We start from the raw sequence: 23,051 nt of genomic DNA on the forward strand, positions 1-23,051 counted from the left end.
ATTAGTTTCCCTCTCATAACTTATATCCTGTCTCCAACTCCCTACTTCCCATCTCATATCCTGGCACCCCTCCTCATTATAGAACAATTTTCTGCCCCCACATCAAATACAAACACACTCTGTGCTTCCATCTCCTTCTCTTCATACATGTCGGCTCATAATTCTAATGTTATCGCAACCTGCACCCCTTGGTACGAGGCGCAAGCTTAGTGGGGACTCTGCGCAAGTTAATTCTGCAGCCGCTTCGGTGATCGATAAACAGCTGCTTTTATCCTTCCAGAGAAGTTTGTATGTTTAAAATGAATAAAAGTAAGACTTTTTGGAATGTGTAACTCAGCTGCCAGCCGTGCTCTGTTCCTGGGAACACAGAAGGAGTATCCGGCATGCAGATAGGCAATGTCCAACAGTGAGTCAGAGATAGACGCAGGGATAGATAGCTGGATAGACAGACATTAGACTGGGGCTTGGCTGCACTATCAGGTTTCCTCCCCCTCTGTCTGTCTGCCGGGACAGCCTGGCCTCAGAGGCCCTGACACCGAGGCACCACACAGCCAGCCACGACAGCTGCCACAGCAGCATCTAATACCAACACACTCCATGCTATGCCACGACTACAAAGAGAAATATCGTTTCAAACATGGCATACTTTGATGCTCTTGTAATGATCTTTGTGTTTTGAGAGAGAAAGCGAGGGGACAGAGGATTCGTATGGTGCGCCGTCTATTTTTTTTTTCTTTCTTTCTCGTTTCTTTAGAACAAAGAGACTCCTCTCAACACGAGCAAGTTTAAAACAGTGTTGATGAGATGGAGCCGGATTAAATGAGAACGTAAAAGAAACCCTGAGCGGTATCAGCATGCGAGTGCGCGCGCGTTTGTAACCTTGTATCAGCATGTCATCGTAACCTCGTGAACTCGAGCGTCGGTCTGGGGGTCTCTAATTAGGAACGGCTGATGAACGGCCATACATTACGTGAGAGCGGGGGCCTGTGAGCGTGTATCCCTCTATGTATCAATCTGTGACTGTGCCGGGTGGCTGTCAGAGTGGTAAGGAGAGTGTCTCAGCCTGGAGAAAGTGCAGGTCTAGCCTTGGTCATGTTGACGGAGGGGGCGGCACTTCAGAGGCTCCAGGACCCCATGGCACCAGTCTCCCCAGTCCCCCAGACAGACTGGGAGCATCTGGGCTCTGTCAGCGCCTCTGGCCCCTGCAGACTCCGATCTATATGACGAGGGAGAGGAGTGCATTGGATCAGCGAGAGGGAAAATATGAGCCAGATTCCTCGACTTATGAGAAAAACCCGCGTTGCCAGTTTGCATGTAACACGTGGACGCATGTGTGGCTGCGTTAAGGCCTTATAACAGGTCACAGTGATTAAATTTGTATTATGTGAGATGGGGGGTATTGATTAGCGACTAATGCTGAAAAAGTCCTTTTTAAAAACTGTCCGATTAAGTATTAATTAAAAGTACGCCACGAAAAAATATGCGAAGCCTGTTCTGAGTAAAAACATCAAGATAAGACTGATAGATATCATTCCAGACTTTCCTATGAAAGCGAGCAATGATTTGATCAAGTAGATATAACTCTAAGCTGTGCCACATGAAAACTGATATACACACACTTGCCAAGACTAATTAATCCATACACTAAATTAGGAATATAAATCGCGGTCCCAATTTAACAAGGTCAGCTTTAACTTCTCCCTTTACACTTTTATTTAACTGTGTAGTTGCGGGAAAAAAGAATCCCTATCAATGTGCTTCGCTTATTATGATTGACGATTGATGATTAAGTCCTCCAGCTGACACACACCACCAAAGCCGGTGAGTTGGAATTGGATGTGACACATACACAGTTCTGCGTGTTAGGTAATTCGTTGACGAGGGGCCAAATTCATTTATGGAACAGCGGTATTGGCAGGCATGGACACTCTCTGCAAAAACAACGATAATCACAGAGGTTTGGCGCGGCGTGACAAGGACTCTTCAGGGAAAGGCCCTTACACGCTGCTTTGTTGGCCGTTCCTCCCTAAGATGGAGGGAAACATCCGCCACTGTTCTTAAGATGAGAGGCGCTCAGAGCAGGAGGAAAGAGGTTTATGTAAGGTGCGGAAGGGCTTCATTAGCATTCGTCGAGTCTGTTACAATATCTGAAATGACCAAATTTTTATCAATATAAATTTAACTACTCGCTGCTTTTTTTCGGAGGGAAGAAGTGAGTGATATTCTTTCCTTTTTTCCCTTTTTTTTGGTTCAATTGATGAAATAAAGGCTCTGATAAATCCTCTGTAATGAAACATGAGGGGGACCCTGTCTCAAGTCATTTAATCTCTTTTCACATTCTCCATTTTTTCTGCTAATGAGCCTTATTGACAATCAAACAGAAGCTGTCATCCCCCAGGATGCAACACTCCCAGCCCCTGCGTGTTTGTCATAGTGTCCTGGCAATCAGAGCTGCCTGCAAGACCAGGCTGGCAGTTAGTGGTTCTCACAGCAGCGCTGCCTGAAAATGGCACACTTCCTGTAGAGTTGCAGCTGCCACCTCTGCTACTTCCATTACTTTCTATAGCATGCAGATGTTGTATCAACATTCCCTGCCAAGGGGACTGCAATAACTGTGAGATTCATGCCATGTTTCAGAGGCACGTCAATTTCTCAAGTGGGACAATTAAAGAGGGAAATACAGTACCAGGTTTTTCACAGCCGCTGAAATCGGAAAAGGGCTTTTTTCACGTTTTTTTCCAAAGGGTGGCTGTTTCATAAGGGTTCAGAAATCTACCCGATTTTTACTGCCCTTTTCCTGAGTCGAGCTGTTCTGTGAGCCTTTGTGCGGCAGACCTGTTGTGACCCACAGCGGATATGGAAATGGGGCTAAGGTTTTATGGGCCAAACGGATTGGACACAGTCAAGCTCAGGGGGCATGAATATTGGATGTTATTTCTGCTCCCTTTTTATGTAATCCATTGCCAATACATTATTAATAGATGATATCATATCCAGAACTACTGGACAAAGCACTACAGAGGAGTGCTATGAAAGGAGCTCTATGTGGTGGAGACTGTGGCAGAAAAATACTGTTCAAGTGATATTATTTTATCACTGCAGCCTAGCACTCCCTGACCAGGCAATCTTTATAGTGTAATTTTTGGGCTAGGTGAAGTTCATGGAAGGAAAGTACGGTGAATGCTCTATTTCTACCGCGGGTAAATCCTGCATTTGTGGGTTTGAAATGTACTGAAACATTGATGAAGTATCAAATGACACCCAAATACAAGTTTAATGGATTTTGAAGCACTGGGATACTTTGCTCATCCTTCTTGACTGCAGTGAGTGAAGTGGAAATCTTTGTGAGGATCTAGAGTTTTCCTTCCAAAGCTGACTCCCAGTGTACAGTAGCAGGGGAGCAGTGTCTTATCTGATGTACAGATTTACAGACGGGAGACGGCGCTAATGTGGGTCAGATTCCCAGTTTTGATTCAAATTTCAAATCGTTCATAAAAGGTCACACTCCCTATTTTGAGTTATTGTCATCTCCGAGTTGTGATCTGCAGTAGTGCGGCTTTTATGAGTGGAAGAGGCAGCTTCCCACTCATGTGTGAACTTCACGGGAGTTGCAGAGACTTTTTTTTCCCCTCCACAAAACACATCACTCAGCGGCTTCACAAATCCTGTCTGTCCAAGAGCAAATCCTTAAAAAAGTACTTCTCAGCACTGCCCATCAAGCAGAGAAGATAAAACAAAGCAAAAAAATCTAGCGTCCAGCTTTTTGTTTTACGACCCGTCCGGGTACTGTGCCCATGTTCGCATTACCACATCAATGTGGGATAATGCATTAAGAGTGAACGTATAAGCCTCAATAAGAGTTACATAGAGAGCGGATACGTAAGGTAATATTCCCTTTTTAAGGTCAGTTTGAATTGTTTTTTCTCATGGGAAACGGCAGATTGATAAAGAGCAAACAAAACCTCTTTTCTGAAAGCTTGTCCTCCACGGCCTCAGTGAAGGTTTCATTCCTTTATATCATCCAGCCCAATTCCCAGCATGCACGGCCATTGTGGCTCTTTCAACTGGAGCTCTCCATTGACTGGCTTATTGTCCGGTCGCTCTTTTGTGTGCGCTATCACCAGAGCACAATCTTTCACCTGAACAGCACAGGAGCGCAGCCTGGATATAGTCACGTTAAAAAGAAAAGGAAGGAGAGAGAGAGAGGGGAAAAAAACAAAACAAACTGAGTCACTCGTGTAGTTGCCAGGCGGCGCAATTAACCCCACGCCAGTGAAGAAATGTTTAGTACGTATACTGCGTATCAACTTGTAAAAATCTCAAGTGATGCTTGTTAATAACGCAGTTATTAGTCACGCTTGAGCGGCCCGCGTCACAAAGAGATGTTCAATATTACTGCTCAGGCTTATATTATCGAAAGGAGGTTTTTTTTTTGAAATATAACAATGCACAAGCAGATGTTTGAAGAGTGGCCCTCGGCAACACGAGGCCAGTTAAGATCGATATTGCTTTCAATATTTCTTTCCTTTGACAGATAACCAGTACCGAGGAAAGTCTTGATAAGAGTGGCAACATATGGATGCGGTGAACCTCGCTCTCTTTTGATTGCGTGACCCCTTCACCTTTGCTTGTGTTTGAGAGCGAGGCAGCCACATGGTATGGTGGGGGTCTGTCAGGCTTTGGATGTGGGGCATTATTGACCCAGGATTTATAAATATTTAATGCACACATTAAGATCATGGTGGAGGGTAGCCATTAGAGTTCTCCAATAAAAGAGGCTCTCACGATGATTGAATGTTGTGGCAGAGCCAGTGGCTGATTGTTGGGTACAGGGAAACCTGCTGAGACAATATACTGTACCTCGAGCTCGCCTGCCAGGCTTCAGAGCGCTCAAAACTAAACTTGTCTTTTTTTTTTTTCTTTGATTGCACTTTTACCCTCAGTATTTTTCTTTCTTTGGCTGTTTTTGCTTGGTTTGGTTTCTAAAGAAATGTGCTGTTTGTCCTAACATTTTTTTAAAATAATAAGACACGGCGGTGCGCAGGAGATGGATCCAAACCTGTGTATCTGTGTGGCTGTTGTTATCAGACGCGCTGGATTATCGAGGGAATGATTTAAAGAACAAGGCGGCTGAAAATTAAATAGCTCTTTTTAGCGTATCTGTCCTTTGCGCTATCAGCAGCTCCTGGGCTATCTCCGGTGCTGCCAGATCTGCGCATGCTGTTTGACATAATAAGCTGCGATATGCTGATTGGCGCTTAATTGTGCATTTATGGCAGAGGTGGCCTCGGACAATGTTGCCTTGATGAGAAATTGACATTTTGCGACCTGCTCCCCGCGACCACTCAGGATGGCAGATAAGATGCTCAGTTGTTTTTAAGGAGAACCACTATTCTTCCCTCAAACACTTCTATCCTTCTGTTTGACCCACTTGATGAGTATAGATTTCACCACGGCCCCCTTTCAACGCTCTAACTATAAGAGGTTCAAAACGATACCAGCCCTTATAGACAAAGGATAACCTTGCTCTTTCAATGTATTGATTCTTTATTAACTAGGTGGCTTAATGCAATGAAATGAGGGATTTGAATGAGCCCCATTTGGGGTGTTTTGAATAAAAAGCTTGCACTGTTTATGAATGGCTACAATGAACCTTTGAAGCACCACAGATGCAGGATATGCTGATACAAAGACCAGTAGGAATATGTCACAATGTCAGAGTGCTTTGCTGAAAGAATATGAGTAAAGAGCAGTTTTCATCTTTTATGGATGTTACACTTTTTCCACAGGTGTCAAACAATTATCTCTATAGCAATGTCTAAACACTACATCTTACAGACGAATCACAGGTTTGTCCTCAGAAGTTTCTACTGTCTTTTTCTTGTTCCTGATTGTCAGTTTGTCTGCCAGCCAAACTGTACTTCAAACTGAAGAAGTCCACAGTTGAGTAGCTATTGTGTTTTTACTGAAAATTTTAATAAAACATCGCTTATTCATTTCTGTTTCCATTCCAAATGTTGAACAGTTTTAAATTTGTCTTCCCTGTAAACACAAGTAAGCTATGTGGCAGAGTCATAAGTGGTGAGTAAAAATGACTTCTATACATTCTACAAAACAGAAAAAAATACAACCACAGATGGAGTGTTTTTTTTTTATCTCCAAGGTTGTCCCTCATGCACATTAGTCTCTATTGGATCTTAACAACTATCATATGGGTCACAAACAATTTATTTGACAATACAACCAACAAAGTTTTCTCCAAAATGGTCTGTATAGATAATTTAAAATCAATACAAAAATAAACAATGAAGTTTGACTTCCCCTTTAAAAAATGGACAGAGAGTCTTGACGGAGTAACACAAATTTTGAGGATACACATGAAATATATGCACATTGCATTTCATCAAATACAAAAAGAAAAACAAATGAAGGCAACAGTTCTTGGCTGAATTATCTGTGCTGCATCACTATATTAAGGGCATGACGATTAATACATACATAATGAAAAGCAATATACAAAATTTCAGAGATAAATACATTATTTATAGTTGATATGTTACAAAATTTCCCTCAGTGAGCGCAAGTGTGTATTGGAACAGAAATATGACAATGAACTACTATAGTCCTACATTGTCAATGGATTGTAATTTAGTTTTGGGTTTTTTTTTCTTTTTTTTTTTCATTTTTGTTGATCTAAAAGAACATGAAAAAGACAGATGTATAAATATTTAGCACACGTTTGGCAATATCACAATAGTCTACAATTTTTTTTTTTACCACATATAAAACACATAAGGGAGTTGGAGCTAGGGGGGGGAGACTGCTCCTCATCAACAAGAAACAGACTTCACAGTAGCCTAGGAATGCATTAATATACAGTGCTAGCAAAAAAGTTGAAAAACATGGCAAAACACACTTGCTTAAAAGGAAGCTCTAGACATGGAAGTACATCATATTCATCAACAGAGCAGTGTTTTGTACACATCAGTGTGCTTGTTGAATCAAAGAGGATTTTTTTTTACTTTTGAAGATGATTTCTAGCTACAATAAATTACAAAATTTAAGTTAAAATGCAGGAATGAAACATGATACAACGTTACCCACCCAGCCCTGCCCCTTTTTACTCGTATTTGTTGTACTTTTATGATCGATTTTCTACATTATATATCTCATATATTTTCCAGTTGAAATTCAAACTGTCTTGGCCCCTGTGTATTTTTCTCACACATAAAAATACAAAAAAGTCACATTATAAAGACACACAACTGTTGTGAATCTATTAAAAGAGAGTTGAAACAGAAAACAATTTCTGAGGCAAACAAGTTCATTGGCAAATGTACTGTACATCAGTGTTTTTACTTTACAACCAGATGGTGAGTCCACAGAGTCCCTTCCAGTATTGAGCGTGTGGTTGATTGGACAAATCCGAGACCGAAGCGCAACCCGACAGGTATACAAAATAAACACTTCATCATCCTGTGTCCTCTTCAAGGGTGATAAAATGGGAGGAGGGTGGGGGAATAAACAAAAAAAAATCCCACAGAAAAAAAATATTGTTCATCATGAAATCCTTTTTTTTCTGCAGGCTGTGAAAGTCAATGAAAATTTAAAAAAAAAAAGTCTTTCTTTTCTTTCTTTTTTTTTTTTCTTCGTCTTCAAAAACAGAACAAGCGGTGGACTATACATTGCACCAGCCTTTTGCAGTGTGCTGAGGGGGTGCCCTGTGAAGTGGTAGTGGGTAGACTGGTGCTTGAGATGACGAAAGTGCATTTACATTGGAGGGACAACTAGGCCGGACATGGCTGGGGACAAAAAAGAGAGAAAGGTAACGGAGATTAGTTTATTAGGCTAAAGCAGGTATGGATATAAGTATGAAAAACTATTAAAGTGTTGTAATTTAGTGCATGCATGGCGTGTGTGTGTGTGTGTGTGTGTGTGTGTGTGTGTGTGTGTGTGTGTGGCCATCTGACAGTGCGCAAGTGCGTGAATGTAAGCCTTAATGTGCCTGTTTGCGTATGAGCCTGTGAGTGTTTGCCGTGTCCGCCAGCCTGCTGCTGCGTGTCCTCCTAACGGGGAGAGTTTGAAAACCTCCCTCCTGCTCTGACATTTCAGCCCCCAGCACGCCAGTCCTGCTATGTGTGATATTTCTCCTGGCATTGGGGTAATAGCAAACACTGGCCCAGACTCCCAGGAGACACAGCCGTGGTGACGGCAGAGCAACAACACGGTCACTTCCCACAATGCCACAATGCTACAGTACCAGACACCCAGACTCTCCTCTCCGCAAATTCAGTCCTATCACTTCCTTTCCTCCCGTCATCTCTTCTTTATCCTTGACTCTCCAACACCGAGCGGCACATTAGTCCTACGTTTCCCCATTCCCCAAGTTATGCCTCTGCGTCATTATCCAAGAGAGATTAGGCAAGATCAAAGGTAGCTTCCGTTATTTTACCGAGACCATCTGCTTAGGATATCATTAGCAACTGTACCTCACCCTGAGAGTTTATATATTCAGTATTTTCACACGTTTTAACAATTAGGCGACTAGTGAAGTGCTGGGATGATATATTATTATATTGCTCTGAGTATATTTGTAGAGTCATGGTTGAAATGCTTTTAAGTTTGCCAGCGCAGATGATGGCAAGGCATTGCTCATTAATTTCTGCACAACATGTATTAATAAGTATGAACGTGTAGCAAGATGAACTTTAATTTCCCACTTCATTAAGCCCAATGTTATTAATCTTGGGGCACACACTACGGCTAAGCTTGTTTTCAAAGCAATCATGTTGGTCATGACACATGCACAAAACCTAATAAACATAATTACTAAAACAATTCTGGGAAGGTCTTTTCCTGCGACATCAGAGGGGATCATTTGTATGAAAGGGCAACAAGGATGTATGTTTGTGTGAATGTTGGCGAAGACGCGGGATGAAGCTTGCGCTCCTACGCTTGTGCGTGTGTGCAAAGGCATGCTCTGTGTGAGTGTGTGCGTCTGAATGTAAACTGAAAGGTGTAAATTGGCCTGTCAAAATGCATATATTTGTAATGATTAATCCCTCACCAAACCGGACAGAGGCCTGAGCAGCGGTATCTGACCAGTAGTCCGTAGGGAAGGGATGAGGGGGTGAGGGGGGCTCACCTTGCAGTCCGTTGCCGTTGGCGCTGGTGCAGGAGGGGGGTGGGGAGGCCTGGGGTCGGACCACAGGGGCGAAGGCGCTCTTTTGTTTAACTGTGGAGACGATAGGGAAGGAAAGGAAAGGAGGGAGGGTAAGAGTGAGAACGTGCTGTGAGTAGTGCTCAAGAGGGAGAGGGCAGTTAAGGTAAGGCTGGGATAGTATTACTGCCAGGGGGGATACACGATCAGTACTCACAGGCCCCTACCATCAACATCTTGCCCAGTTGAACAAACACAGGTGGCAAACGGTGAAAGACAAAATGAATATTTCTTTGATTCTAAGCTGCGCGCGTGTTCTCCAAAGTGCTAAAACTAAACAAGCCCCCGTGAATAACCGGTAATATATTATCACCATCGGTAATTTTATAAACCCCCGTCAGAAATGATTCATAGAAGTGAAAACGAATGTGGGAGCTGGAATTAAATCAGCAGCAGCTTAGTGCTACTACAGCGTGCGATAGTGGCAAGCTACTCACTTCCATATGGGGAGTTGGCAGAGGATCCGTTGAGGAACCCAGGGGAGCTTGGCACTCCCAGGTTCATACCGGCATTGCCGTAGCCATTCATGCTGTTGCTGACGGTGTTGTAGCTCGACTGCTGTGGGGTGCTGCTGGAGATGTAGCCCCTGGGGGACACGCTGCTGGTGTTCCGGCTGTAACCCACTGAACAACACAAGAAAAAAGGAGAGGGATATTTTTTTAATGTATGTGGAGTGTTTGCTAATTACAGTAAAAAAAAACAATGGAGTTTTGCTGTTGCAGTAAAATTTTTATATTAACGCATGCTGCGGATGCTAGTTTAATAAGAAGAGAACTTGACATGTTAATTGGACCCTTTTTTTAAAAAAACCCAGCGTTCAGACATAACTCCTGTTCAATTTTCTTACTTTAATAAGAAAAAGGAGGGAAATGTAACTATTTCTCATTTTCCTGCAAACCCCTTGGAATACCCTCAAGGGCCCACCTCCAGGTCCCCGCACCCCACTTTGGAAACCCACCTGAATTGCAGAGCCGTATCCAAAATCTCATACCTTGGTCATTTCCTTGTGACTCAGACACATTGACTGCTAGTTGGCTGCTGAAGGAGTTGACTCCCATCATGCCGTGGGAGGCTGTGTTAGCGAGAGAGGGGATCTGGTTGTGGTTGCGGGGAACGCTGTACAGGGCCTCTGCGATGTCAGCTGCCCTCTTCAGAATGATCTCCTGAGAAGCACAGGGGAAGGTTTTGTTATTTATGTTGTTGTTTTTTGCTTTTTCTTTATAGCTGTGCTTTTTCTTTGATGCATGGTTCATGACTATATGGTTAACTCACAATGCACGTAGCTTACATTGTTCCAGATATAGTGGTAAAAATACCCTTTGGTGATACTAAATTGTTTCTTACTTAGCAGAGGTACAAGCATGCTTAAATTAGCTGTGTGGACACGGACCTGATTGTTGTGAGGCATTCCATACAGGGCTTCAACGAGATCAGCCGCCCTCTTCAGTAACACCTCCTGATGAGGAAAGCAGTGGGAGTAAATGTTAAAACCTAAAGAGATTACATTGGAGAGCCCAGTGGTACGTACAGTAACAGAAAATATCAAAAGCAACATTGCGCAGCAGGGTCGCGGGGAGCTTTAGAAATGTTTACATATTCAAACACTAAATAAAAGCCACCTTGATTTAAGAGGCACTAGAGCTGCATTTATATGGCACTACCATTTTACTCCTTCCAACCATGCAGAGCAGTGAATAATGTTCCCTATCTTAATTAAACTGGCATAGTCCTTTAAAAACAACACCTCACCCCTGATTCTGGGCTTCACGTTTGCTCCAGAGTTCACCGCTGAGTCCCCTCTCTTCAGAACAATAAAGTGAATTAGCTCTGGGTTAATCTAGTTCTGTTGTAATGACATTAAGGAATTTTTCAATTAACCTCTTTGACTGGCTGTTGCAAAGGACTTCACAAATGACTTCCCATCCAGCAAGAGCTGGGTGCTTGTGCCTTGGGGACACGGATGCTCAGGATGTGGTCTTATCCATGTCTGCATGCTTGCCCCCGCTTGACAATGCGGATTAGCTGTGTTGCTTTGGCTCTTAACACTGAAAATGAGTTGGCCCCGGATCCCGTTCCCCCCCACTCTCTTTCGGGCTTTCAGCAAGGTGGGGTTTGGCCCGTTTGTGTATCTTTATCTGCTCTTTGAATTCAGCACTTACAATTAAATCCCTCTCAAGCAACCAGGCTACTCTCTTTGTTTTCTATAATACAGAAGGCAATATGCTCAATGAAAAATCCTCTCCTCCTTTTAGAGTGCATATAATCTGACAAAGGCAAGTTGCAGACACGGCTCTCGCGTGTGTTTTAAAACGCTCGCTTGTTGTCACCTGCTGTAGAGCAGAGATTTGTCGCCTGTGCTGTTAGAACCCTGGTTAAAAGCAATGCAAATCTGTCACCAGAAACATCTCAGATGGCGCTTGTTTTCTTCCCACATTCGCTGTGTTTTCTTTTGCGGGCCCCGGTAATTTGTCTGAAGTGTTCCATCACTTGGCAATAGCAGTGTGGGATTAAGACGGCAGCTGCCATAAATGAATGTAAACACAGCCTTCGCGCCTTCAAACAGCGGCCTCCAAGACTTGGCCTGCATTTCCAAGGCACAGCGTATGTAGTGTGTATGGAGCGTGTGTATGGGCCCTTTCATCCAGAGGAGCATATCTACCACAGTCCTTGATTTATCAAGATGAATCACTGTAGAAGCCACTTCCAGCGTATGCCATGCTCTCTTATAGAAACATATCGCTTAATCCACCCCAAGTTACCGGATGGGTGGCTCTTAGAATGGGCATTTACCTCTGAAATTGGTGTGTATGCTCAACGTTGCATGCATCTAGTTTGCATACAAATAAAGAATTATGGTTGTCGTGAGGCAGGTAGACTAAATGAGAGGACCAGCTGTCTTGATGTGTTCTCATCAGGCAGAACAGATTTCTCTCTCTCTTGCTGAGTGAGATAAAGTGGTTTTCTTTCTTTTTGTCTGCAGTTAATAATTACCAATAATCTATTCTATCATATTTCAAGATCTCCTACATGGCTCTCAATTTTAAACAACAATTAAAGCAATTAAGACTGTCGCGTTTGCAAGCCATGTTTCATTCTCTGTAAAACGTCCTCTCCCTCCTTGTCCATATGGTACTTTGCAGCAGTGACATAAGGAGAGCTTGGAAAAAGGAGGGAGGAAAACGATATTGCCTCTCATCCTTAATCTGTCGTTTACCGCGTGGTGTCTTAACTAACCAAGTTGACTCGCAGGGCTATGCTTAAGTGGCAACCTAGTCATATCCGAGGATGATGAGAAGTGCTGCACCCAATCAAGGAAGAAGTTTGTTTTCTTCTGACGAGACGCTTCCATGCGTATCAGCTCACGCTGTGAATACGATTAACACGGAATAGTGTTCTGAGGGCATTTCCATGTAAATCTCAATACTGCTCCAGCATAAGTGTAATTGGCTTTCTTGTCATGGAGACATATCAGAACACACCATGTTAAATTGAAACAATTAAAGGCTTCAAATGATTTCTGTTGTTCTGTGACAAATGCGTGACAGATTCCTTCTATTGTTTGCCATGCTTTGCATAAAGGTCTCGTGTTCCGCAACTGTCTAAATGGGACTGCTCAGATAACAGATCACCTAAGATTTAGGAGCCGTTTTATGTTATTGCTGAGAAAAAAGGCGACCAGGGGGTGGGGGGGGGGGGGGGGGGGAAGCCATATCAAATGATGTGTTATAAAAAATATCTAACAATAAGGAGATGTGGTCTAAAATGGCCCAAATGTGATTCTTCAAGCAGTAGATTAACATGGATGTTGTATTTATATTATCACAGTTAATAAAAAAGGGCCTAGGTTATGTAGCTTGGAGTGCTAATGCCATTATAAAACTGTAAGGCAATTACTCTGTTAGCTCTAGCCTGAGGTAATGAATGCATTTAGAAGCATAGGGCCATTAGATGAAGGTACTTCAAAGAGCACAGGAAGAGAGATTCATTTAAATACATGGGTAATTGCTTGACATGAACACATTTGTAATATTTTCTCCTTGTGGATTACACAAAGAATTGGAAAAGAATGGGCTTATGCTCATTTTGGGAGGAAAGAAAAGAATCCAAAGCAATCAGCTTAATAATAAAACAATATTGAGTTTCCACTTTTAATTTCATAATGAATCTAATTTGTTACAGAAGAGAGAAATTGAGTGTGATATAATGTGATATCCAGTCTATTTGTCCATTACTGCCAGAGGGCACAAAATGGTATTATAAATTGTCTTTTTTATATTATGAATAGAAAATTGTTTTATAACAAGATCTTAAAAGGGAGGGTGAATTCCAAAGTCTCTCTTCACTTAACGCAATGCCCGCAAACCAATCTCCTTTCTCATCACTTGACTGCTCACACTTATTACTTTCATATTCACCCTGGACTTTGCATTGAATTTTTATATCTCCACTCCTCCCACAGGGTCAGACTGTCATCTACGATGTTGTCTTAGAATTACGAGGTAAACTTCAATCAGAGGCAGCTTCCCCCCTTTTTTCTCTGTGTAGCAACAATATTAGCGTGCATCCCTTGCTATCCATGAGCACTCCCATATTGGCTTTCTGTCTCCTTACAATTACCACGTGTCTTACTGGTCCCAGGGAGAAGGCTGGTGGAAATCAATAGTGGAGTAATATTATCAACTGGAGGGTGAAGTCATGGGAGGGGGGAGTAGAGGTGGTGAGTGGGCTTGGTGTCGATTTGCCTTTCTGCTAATGCACACCGCGCGTCCTCCAGCTTTATCTTCTTTTTATAGAGTCTCCCTACCTCACCTGCACCCTGTAATGGCTGTTCTCTATATGCCGTTTCTGTTCTCATTCCAAATGTACATGCCAGCCTCGGCCCGCCGCGGGCTGTTTTATTGGGAATGTGCTTTTGACCCCGAGAGCTGACCCTCAGATGGCAAGCTTAACAATGACGAATCACTTGGTGGGATCATTTACATGCCCCCTGAACCCCATATTTGGGTCCATTAGAGAGCAAATCAAATATTTATGTTGTTTATTGGAAGTGCAGGGTTTCATCTCACTCTGTGATTGTTTCATGCAAAGGCTGGGAGACCATGCTATATTAAGTATGCGCACACCCAGGAAACTAATCTTGGGTTCAGTGTCAAAATCTGTCTCAGAGCCAACAACACTTTGTATTCAAGGAAAAAAAGAAGCGAAAGAAAAGAAAGGGAAAAAGGGAGGAGGGTTTCTCTGTAATAAAGCTGTGTTAAACACTGTTGCTCTCTTTGTTCACAAGATGTGGATTTCACAAAGACACTGGGTGACTTTATAAAATAAAAACAGTGCAGCTAGACTGACCTGTGATGCCTGCGGAGATAGAACGAGTCATGTGGATATGAAAGGGTAAGTGTACTTTACCTTTTGGTCTACGTTTACAGTTGAAATTAGAGTAACATTTCATGTCTAGGTGTTGTTTCCTGTCTCCACAGGGACTGGGTCTAATTGAAACACTTCATATACTGAACCAGGGACTAGCTGTGATGTTCCATTTCTCCACATTGCCTTGGTCAAATGTCTATAGCTACCACACAGTCTGTTCTTTATTAAATTGTCCGTTGGACATTAATGATATTGCGGTGTAGCATGCTGGGATTTAATAGATAAGGTCTTTAAAGGTTTTACAGTATTATTAAAACTCTGAGGTGGCCTCCACTTTACTGCGTGCCGAGGGGTTTTGAAAGTACTAATCAGTCATATTATTACACTTGACACATCTGGAACGTCAGTCATCAAAATGGTTACTGGCAGGGTAGCAATTAGTGAAAACACACAGATAGATTTTATCAATCGGAAATGGAAAGAGCGCAAGAATCAAAGGGGAGAAAAAGAATAAAAGAATCAAAGCGGTTCTGCAGGGGAGGGTTTTTTTCTCACTGTTTGCACCCAAGTTTTCGTGCTCAGGTCTTTCAATATGCCAGCGTCTTTATGTGCCACACCGGTGTGTATAAAACTGATGTGGCTTTCAACTCCTTCACCAAGGTTCAAAAGAAAACAATAAGAAAGCCAAAGCATAATAACATGCAGTCTTTGTCTATTAGCCGCAGTAAGACTAGGGGGTTTACGGCACAGGGTTCTGTAAACAAAAGATTAAACCAAATCGAGCTGCAGAAAATGAAAGGAAAACATGAGTGGGGTAATGAGGGTGCAGACGTCGTTTCTGACCAGATTACCATCTCCACAGACTACTGGAGAGGAAAACGCCTGATTGAGCTATTTTACCACACAGAGAGTTTACGCCTCTCTCCACACACAAAACCAATAGCATTACCACGCTGGTTAGTGGGTAAGCCACATATGTGAAGAAAATCTGTTAGAGTTTTGGGTCATACTGCTCTGCTTGGTTGTAATGTTGTTTTGTTTATTTGTCGAAGAATTATAACCCAGACCGCTCTGTGTCATTATGGTTCTTTTGGTTTTCAGTGCAGCAGAGACACTGTACTGACCTTTGGTAACCTCTCAGGGTCGCCGGGGTGTCTGGGGATGACTTTCTGCAGCCTCTGGAACCCATAGTCGATGGTTGGCTCATTCAGGGCTGAAAAAAAGACGAGAGAAGGTGAAAATTAGAGCGTTGTGGGGGCTAAACTAATTGAGAAATGAGTTAGAGTTTACAGTAAAATAGTCATTTCCAAATCCAAACCTCAAGGGCCAGACAGTGTTTTATACGACACAAGTTCCTCTGACACTTGTGCCACTAAGTGCTATTCCATTAAAAGCCATGATGACCTACATCAGTCTGAGGATTCTTCAGAGGGGCCCTCCCCCTTTTTATCTGCTTGAGAATATTGACTAAAGCAAACTACATAACGGCGGTCTTTTAATCTAACAGAGCCTTAATAATCTGTGAAAGGCTGTCCACACATTGATCTAGTGTAAGTTGCCGTCATTTCACCCTTCTGCACCAACTGTACTGCAACACTGGCCGTGTGAAATACGGCAGCAGATCCCATGGAGCCATTAATCTCTCCCACCCCTCAAATAGTAATCTGGGGCATGAAGCATATTGGGCGATGAATCAGAGGCACAAAGTAAATGAATCATAACCCAGACTTTGGTGAGAGCAGGGCGTTTTATGTCTGACAGTCCTAATGGGTAATTGAAGGTTTCCTTACAGCTCCGCCTGATTCTAAACAATCATGTGTACACTCATAGGCAGGACAAGGCGAGGGAGGCAGGGCAGAGGAGAGAAGGAGGGGAGGAGTGGAAGAAAGGAGGAGAGCAGTGTAAAGGGGGAAGGAACGACTTAATAGAGAACATCACTTCTCAATGTAGATATCATTTTCAGGAGAGTAACTCCACCGAGCAAGGCGCTTCATAAATCAATGGCTTTCTATGGAGACTAATAAGAGCTGCCTGCCTCTATTCATTGTTCAGCCTGTAATTTGGCCCATCACTCATTACTCAGCATGTAATTTCAGCATTAACACCGCACAGCTCGCTGAACCCGCTGAACACCAGAGAATGTGAAAGCAAGCAACCCCCCCCCCCCCCCCCCCACACACAAACACACACACGCACATAGAGGCAGGCAGGGCCACTGGAGCACAAGCCAGGGAGTCAGGGCAGGAAAAGGAACATTTATGTTTCTCATTCTTTCTTTTGTACATCAGATACACATGCACAACCCCGAAACACACCCATAAGGCATACTGCACCTACTCACGCATACTTATGTTACTCACACACATACTTATAATCGAACACACCACTTGTGCTAAAACTCAAATACGGTAATTGCTAGCTCAACCGTGCTCAAGTGGAGCAGTTATGTGTTCAAGCATGGACAATGCAGGGTGATAATCGATAGCAAGGATCTGGCTTACAAATACAGTGATATTCAGCCTCATAGGCTGGACACACCTGAATAAACCCATGCCACAACAACATACACTGCTGGAAATCTGATTTGACATGTCATCATGCGTCCCGAAACGACAAAGGTCTGCCATGGAATGTGGGGGAAAGCCATCTTCTCCTTAATAAAGGATTGATCTGCCGTATTGATCGTACATGACAAGGCTATAGCAAGGAATTTGCCCCCTTTCTTTTGTTATTTCCACCCCCCTTCCCCTTCTTATCTATGCACTCTGGCAGTCCTGTACATGTGTGCATGTGTACACACACGAGTGTGTAGATGTGAGTGCATATGGCCGGCAGAGAGAGAGTGTATGTGCACGGCAGCCCTGCCAGACCCTGCTGCTCAGTGTGATGTAAATTGTGTATGTGTAAAAAGCACTCCATAATCAGGCCATCCATCATCAGAGGCTGTCAGTGGGCTCTCTCAGGGTGATACATCACGCTCTCCTGTCCTCTGCCTCAGTTGGGGCCTACACAACCCGCCAGGCATGCTGGGAACACAGCCGGAGAGACGTACAGTACAGGACAAGACCTAGGTTGGGAGAGGTGTTCTGTTTGATGTGCCTCTCCAATGATAATGATGCCCTCCTGTAAATGCATGTTTTGGAGGGTAGGGTCTCCTTAATCCTTGAAATGTGGTTTATGCTGGATTTTGTCGACAGCTTTCACAGTTTATTACACTTCTAAATATGGAGGAATCGAAACGCCTCGAACTAAACCGATATTAGATGTAAAGTTTTCTCCGTCATGGTTTAACTCCTGGCAGAATCGCCTGCAGTTGTCGTCCAAGCGTCAGGCATGATCTCTACATGTCGACATGTCACCATCTCATCTATCATGGAGATGATCTTTGTAACAACCCCGGCATAATGAAATTGGTGACACGGACCGCCATCTGCTATTGATTTCATGCAAATGCTTTTGACAGCTGATGGAGACTTGCATTAGCGCTAAACGGTGCTGTCAGTTGATGAGTTGACAGTTTTGTAGTCATAGCATGTACACTAGTGCAGACAGACACAGACAATGTCAATAATCCTGTAAGAGCTGCTGATGATATATACTGAGCACTTATATTCAATCTAGACAATAAATGTGTTATGAGTGCAGTCGTTGCATTGCGCCTCACATTTTTTCTTTCAGGCAAAGATTTTCTTTCATGTGCTGAGCTTTTACAAGAATCATTGGGACTACTCGCCTTACTTTTCCTCACACCACACACATTGACAGCAGCCCCACCTCTTCACCTCATGTCTTTTTTAATCCTTGACACATCATTATGTTCCAACTTCACACTCTGTCGTAAACTTTACTCTCTTCTAAAGAGCAGCTCTGTGATGCCCCGGCATGACTCGATGCATGCCAGAATTTGTTTGCTCCTTCCAGTACAATATGGAGAGAGAGGTGGGATGAGGGTGTGGACAAAGCATGCCCCCCTCCCCCTAACCTCCTCCTTACCCCTCCTTGTAAGGCTTCTCAATCGCTGCAAGGAAACATGAAACCCTCCACACACATCCCATAAATCCTGAATTGGGTGGGGAGTCTAGCCGAGGGGAGGGGGGGGGGGCGGCGGGGGGGGGGGGGGGGGGGGGACTGGAGGAGGTATGATACGGGTGGGGGGGGGTGTCGCTGGCACGTTCCAGTCACGCCCGCTTCCCGGCCCGCGGCCAATCAATACCACTTTCCTGTTTTAGAGGCGGGTAATTATGAGGTGGAGAGATTGTGTGACCTCTCACCCCTGCTGCATTACTCGCCTGATATTAAGATAAATTGCCTGATTTTGGGTAAACATATGCTGCAATTCAAACTGTCAGCACTGGTTTGCTCAGGGATAATTTGTATTGATCTCCTGGCTTCTTCCCCATTTTGCTTACTGACCTCATGGATAATTAGAGAAAAAGAGACACGGGGAGGTAAGGCAGGGCTTGCATTTGAATACTTTGCAGGAGAGATGAAGAGCACATGCGGGGGGGATGTTGGGAGGTGGCAGAGGGAACATTAGAGACTAATAGAATTTTCATTTTCTCTCATTTTCGGCTCAGATTTAGACAGGTTACGTGTTTTGTTCAATTATATCTCTTTTTTTCTCTTTCCCTGCCTGTCTTATATACACAGCGATGGCCCGGGGTTTAATTTCTGTCGTGATACAAATTTTACAAATATAATGAGACAACAAAGCGACGGCGAATACGTTTCAAGTTAAACAGCTGATAACAAAAGGATTTATTGCCATATGTGAGCAAAATTAGCATGGTAAGTGACGAAAGAACAGACGTGATAAAGAGTGTGCTTCCCCTTCACGAAGGTTTGGAAGAACATTTTTATGAATATTTCAGTAATTTTCTCTCTCCAGAGAGTGAATGATCATGTTTCAGAATATGAAGAAATGGAATGCATGACTCGGTGTGCAGCTGTGACCATATCATTTCCAATTTTGAATATCACGCATGCGCATGGGCATGCATGGCAGGCCTTCAGTGAGATTCCTCTGCCTGGAATGTGCAATTCCCAATCTTATTTTGATCTGATGCCTTAATCTGCCACCCTTTCATGCCACTAACACATTTTCTCTGAGAGCTCCTTTAGCCGCCTCAGTCGAGCCACTTTACTTAAAATGTAGAGTGGATGGCGTGTACATGGCATCTGAGTGTGGTCCGCTGCTCCTTCTCCATGTTCTCTAGAAATAGGACATGAGTAACCGCTCTACAAGAACACTGTAACATGGCCGTCTCTGGCAGCCAGAAGTGCTTACATGGCGATACAGCACAGTGTGCCCACAGTCCATATGAAAGCGGATTGAACACTTGTATTGGCTTACAGTATCGAGGTAAAAACATAGGGAAATGTTTGAGCAAAGCAGTAAATTTAAAGGAAATTGTTCCTTGTTAAGTCTATGAGCCTGAATGGAAGCTCGCACAGTGTACTAGCATTCCTGCCAGCCATTACAGCTTATTACGATAACTCTATCTTTCCAGGAGATAAAAACCTAGCCTTGTTGCCATTTGCCAGCTATTACTTTCGCTAATTATACTTAACTGCTTCGAGCTTATCTCCACTCCTCCTACACCATTGAGCAGTTATTTTTTTCTTTCCCCTTAACACAAATTAGAGGTGGAGTGGGAGTTGGAAAGGGGGAGACAGATAAACAGCACAGGCAGAAGTTCATTCAAGTGTTATTGCATTTGTGACTTGTCAAACAGTCTAACTGAAGCCTTCTAGGCACCTGCAGTCTGTTAGATGGATGCAGTTCACAACAGCATCAACACACATAACGACCTCTTCTCGTCAATATTCAACAGCTGCGGACGTAGGACGAGCGTATATCTTCACAGCGTTGCGTTAAGGAATTAAAACGGACTCCTGTGCGTACAAGGAAGGCGTGATATTCAGAAGTCATGCTGCTGCTCCTCAGTATAAATGTGTTCCAGTGTTGAGAGCAGAAAATACGCATGCAGACCATCTTAAAAAAAAAAATCAACCAACACCAAACCAAGGCAAATTGAAATTTTCACAGCAAACCCACGCAAAGCAAACCTCATCTGTGTTAACACTGACCATATCATCTCCATCCACTGCAGCCAGTTATCACTCAGTGATTCCATCTCCAGCAGTCTCAAGATGAACAGGAAATTAAAATTTCAAAGATCTGCAGTTAAGATAAATCAATGGAGACAGATCAATGTTCATTGAAATTTCATGAACTTTGAGCCAATACAGATGAAAAAAACCCAGACAGTTACAGTCTCCAGCAGATATTGCTCCTGCAACAGATAAAATGTAATTAACACGCTTAAAAGGGAGCAATGTTACAGATTGCCCATCCATAATTCCAGACTCCCTTCATATCGGTGGTATTATTAGAAAGGGCCGAAGACACCTGTTCAATCCTCTTAGATGACATCTAAAGTACTTCTCTGAGGACGTCAGTGGACTTTCACACATTACCGGCCAACAGAAATCAAATGGGTTCCCTTCACAGCTGATTGCAAGCGCAAATTAATATTGTAAAATGAAGATCAATACATGGACGGGGCACAGATCGATGACGGCTAAATTACGGCCGCATTTTCCCCCTCATTCAAGATGAGTTGTGTTTTCCTCTCAAAGTCAATACCGTGCTGCCTCCCTCATTCATTTCTCAATAAACTTGCCGATGAATTTCAATCAAAATGCGGCAGAGGAGGGGGCGGGAGGCTGGAGTTCTTTTAAAGCCCGTTGGGTGCAGATCATACTGAAAATGGGGCAAGAAGAGGAGGTAGAGAAAAAAAGAGGAGGAGGGAAAGATCCTCGTCTATCAAGAGCCCCCCTCCCTGCCTCCTGTGTCTATCTTTCCCGTGGCAGAGGACTGATGCTGTGACTTCGTGAGGACAATCCATTTTAAGAGCTATTACAAAACAGACCTCTAACGATACTGTGGGACAAAAAGTGGGTCCAATTAAAATTAAATCAATGAATACCATCCTTACTGGGAGGAAAAAAAGCACGCACCTATGCTTTCATTTTTCTCATGAAAGATAACCACAATGCATTTCACAGAGAGATGTAATGGGGGAAAATACATGCTCAACTGCAAGTGCTTATTTCAATCAATTTCCTGGAGCTGGATTTCACAGGTCACTTGCTGATAACACGCTGTGGAATAATGCCACAGTGTGCTTCTCAAAGCCTACCTGACAAGCTGCCTGACAGTGGGGGAGTGCGAGCACGTGTCACGTCAGCCCTCTAATTGGACACAAGGACCTTCCTCCGTGGAACCTTGTCGTGCTCCACACAAGCTCACAAGGCCTTCAAACCAGGCCCATCTAACTTGGCAATGAGTGTCTGCTCCACTCCCGTGGAGCTGGTGCTAAATACCAGAGTTGTAATGAGACAGGTAGGTATGGGGATATGGCTAGTGGATAACATGCTTTGACACATGCTAAAACTGTTGTGCCAACTGGTTACAACCCACGTGACTGTGGCAGTGACATTTATAAATGCCTATGTCATCTTTTCTCATTGTAGCAGTTCATACTGCAGGGGGATTTTCTTTTTCCTCCTTTAAATCAGCCTTTTTTAGAAATATCACAAATGTTGTGCGGAGTGGCTTTAAAGGGTGCGGAAATATGAAGTCATTTGGCGTGTGTGTTTCAAAGAGCTCCTCAAAAGCAGATCTGTTTACATACCTCCTTGAATGCCTTTGATTATAGCATATCTTTGCTGTAGGCCACACCCCGTCGCTGACCAGCAACCAACCGAGTACCAAACCCAACCCATCAGGACAGGAAATGAAAAGGAAGCGCCTCATCTGATCAGCTTCTAAGTCTGGAACTTCAAAGTGACGGCAGGGCGGAGAGGAGACGCAAGGATAGGGACAATTCACGAGCTGGTCAGCACAGGACCCTATCTGATGTGCTTTGATAAAGACGTCTGCATTTGTTTGTTTAATTTTTCCCTTTTTTTTAGGGTCCACCGCTGTAACACTGTGTTCCTCTTTCTAAGAGCAGAACATTAAGTGGGTTTAATTTTGGATTTGAGAAGTGGACTTCACTATTTATATCTCTGATTTGTGCATAGAGGTTGTCAGCTCAGTGTGGGTGCATACATGTTGGAGACTGGCATTAAATAGTTTGACTTTCATAAAGCAGGAAGCTTTAGTGGAAGTGTATTTACAAAGAACCCTTACTTCTGCACTATCAACATCTCCCTTTTCCATCCCTTACAAGGTTGACATTTCTTGAGCTCCACCAGTATTGAGTGAAGCACACATGACCCCTTTGTCCTTATGTTGATGAATGACTGCCTCATACCCATTTTGTCAGATTTTGGTGCAGTGGAGTCGATAGCGTCACCTTGACGAGGAAAGTTTGTGATCCATCAGCCCTCAAGGCTGTCTGGCCACAACTAAGGCCTGGCAAGAACAGAACACTGTATGGGGGCATCCGCTTCA

The 23,051-nt window shown here is 43.4% G+C and overlaps 1 protein-coding gene across 8 annotated transcripts in view; it reads right to left on the minus strand.

The window, feature by feature from the left end:
• Window positions 1-5,750: 5,750 nt before the first annotated feature.
• Window positions 5,751-23,051, minus strand: part of LOC146560965 (transcription factor COE3) — a 67,022-nt gene continuing 49,721 nt past the window's right edge. For 4 of the 8 annotated variants that reach the window (XM_085296612.1, XM_085296611.1, XM_085296613.1 and 1 more), the window contains exons 11-16: window positions 15,712-15,800; window positions 10,611-10,676; window positions 10,212-10,383; window positions 9,658-9,843; window positions 9,146-9,235; window positions 5,751-7,802 (exon numbers count right to left, since the gene is read on the minus strand). In XM_085296612.1, coding sequence (XP_085152738.1) covers window positions 7,771-7,802; window positions 9,146-9,235; window positions 9,658-9,843; window positions 10,212-10,383; window positions 10,611-10,676; window positions 15,712-15,800 — 635 coding nt within the window. In that variant the 3' untranslated portion in view covers window positions 5,751-7,770. Of the gene's footprint in view, window positions 7,803-9,067; window positions 9,236-9,657; window positions 9,844-10,211; window positions 10,384-10,610; window positions 10,677-15,711; window positions 15,801-23,051 lie in introns of all 8 variants that reach the window. The other 4 variants (XM_085296609.1, XM_085296608.1, XM_085296607.1 and 1 more) reach the window with 1 other exon arrangement.

Source organism: Mchenga conophoros, linkage group LG13, assembly GCF_057382185.1.
Source record: "Mchenga conophoros isolate Kocher_MC1m ecotype Shallow Benthic linkage group LG13, M_conophoros_male_GT1.1, whole genome shotgun sequence".
NCBI lineage: Eukaryota > Metazoa > Chordata > Actinopteri > Cichliformes > Cichlidae > Mchenga > Mchenga conophoros.